Source organism: Chelonoidis abingdonii, unplaced genomic scaffold (assembly GCF_003597395.2).
Source record: "Chelonoidis abingdonii isolate Lonesome George unplaced genomic scaffold, CheloAbing_2.0 scaffold1839, whole genome shotgun sequence".
Lineage (NCBI taxonomy): Eukaryota > Metazoa > Chordata > Testudines > Testudinidae > Chelonoidis > Chelonoidis abingdonii.
The window spans coordinates 1-1,734 of record NW_027426100.1 but is presented as its reverse complement, the minus strand read 5'-3'; the positions used below and the strand labels follow the sequence as shown (position 1 = coordinate 1,734).

Genomic DNA, 1,734 nt, shown 5'->3' with positions numbered 1-1,734 from the left:
TCCCCTCTAGGGGGTGCTGGCTCCCATCTGGCCCCAGGGTGGGGACTGGCTGGCTCCGAGGGGGCGGGGAATGGGACATGGGGCCTTTCCCCCCTGAGGGGCACCTGCCCCAATCCAGCCCCAGGGTGTGGGGAGCATGCGAGATGCTGAGGGTGGGGTGGGGGGTACCAGGCCGGTCCCATTGCAACCCCCATCCTGCCTCTTTGCATTTCCCTGCAGTCTCCCTGCCCAGCCCCTCGGCTCCGCGCTGGAGAGGAGCCGGCAGCCTCCCCGTCGCCCTGGACCCGCCTTCCTGCCCCCTGGACCTTAAGTGGCCCCACCGGACTCATGGGGGCGCAGCCCCGCTCCCCGGCACGGGCAGGACTCGGCGCATGCCTGGCCGCTGGGCGGTGGCCCTAGGCACTGGCACGGGGGTCTCCAACGGGCAGCAGCGGCCCCAGGCCCCAGCAGGCAGGGACCCGGAGGCCCAGCGCTCCCAGCCGCCCCCCGCCAGTGCCCTGGAGAAGACCGATTCCAGCTCCTCCTCCTCCTCCTCCTGCTCCTCCTCGTCGTCCTCCTCCTCCTCCTCCCAGCAGGCGGTGCCCCCCGGCGGCGGGGACAGCAACCTCTGCCCCCTGCGCTCGCCAGATCTGGATATTTATGATCCCTTCCACCCAACGGACGAGGACAACCCGGGCGGGGACTTCAGCTACGCGGCCTCGCCCGGCAAACAGCAGGACCAGAAATACGACCCCTTTGACCCCACCGGCTCCAACCCCAGCTCCTCCCGCAGCAGCCCCTCCCCTGATGAGGAGGAGGAAGAGGAGGAGGAGGAGGAAGAGGACGACGCAGCCGCCCCTCGGCCCGACATGTCTCAGAGCATCAGCCGCATCTCGGAGACCCTGGCTGGCATTTACGACGAGAACAGCTTGAGCCAGGACTTCCCCGGCTCGGAGAAGGGGCGGGACGAGGCGGAGGCCAGCGAGGCCCCTGTGGCCAGTGGCCGGCGCCCCGAAAAGGAGCCGGCGGCCGGGGCTGACTCCACCCTGCCCGAGGAGGAGATCACCTCAGAGCAGTCGGACGGGGCCCCCGAGCCGCCCCCGGAGCCGCGGCGCCGCGTCTTCGTGGTGGACCTTGCCAGCAAGAGCCGGTCGGAGGCAGAGGCCAACCCCAAGCTGGAGGGGAAGGTGTCGCTGGAGGTGGTGACGGCCGGAAACCCCAAGGCTCCTGCCCGGGGAGAGAAGGGCCCCAAGGCGGGCCGGCACCGGGGCGGGCGGCGCTCCTCTCTGGACTGGGCTGGTGCCGACTCCGAGATTGAGGAAGGCGAGATCGTGCAGCCGGAGGACGAACGCTACAGCCCCATCCGGCTCTTCCGCAGCCGGTGCCGGCCGGCCGAGCAGCGCCCCCTGCGGGTGGCGGAGGGCGATGACTTCCTGTCTCTCCATGCCGACTCAGACGAGGAGGGGGACTTTGGCGAGAGCCAGCCTGAGCCCCGGTGGAAGGCAGCTGCCGACCTGCGGCGCAAGATCCTGACGCAGCGCCGCGAGCGGTACCGCCATGACTCGCCCAAGCACTCGGGCTCCAGCTCCGGCTCCCGCAAGAAGGCCAAGCGGTCCCGCGAGCGCCGGCCCCCCAAGGCGAAGGAGCCCCGCGCTGGCCCCTGGCCCCCCAAGAAGAAATCCAAGTCACGTTCGAAGTCCAAGGAATGCCGGCGCTCGCGGTCCCGCCGGCGCGGGTCCCGGTCCCGGTCCCGCC

At 71.1% G+C, this 1,734-nt stretch overlaps 1 protein-coding gene across 1 annotated transcript; it reads left to right on the top strand.

The window, feature by feature from the left end:
• Positions 1-278: 278 nt before the first annotated feature.
• LOC116839807 (splicing factor, arginine/serine-rich 19-like) lies at positions 279-1,730 on the top strand (the record flags this gene model as incomplete). The annotated part of the gene is made up of 1 exon (XM_032805992.2): positions 279-1,730. A coding segment is annotated over exon 1 (1,359 nt), but the record flags the coding sequence as incomplete, so codon positions are not given.
• Between the last annotated feature and the right edge of the window lie 4 nt (positions 1,731-1,734).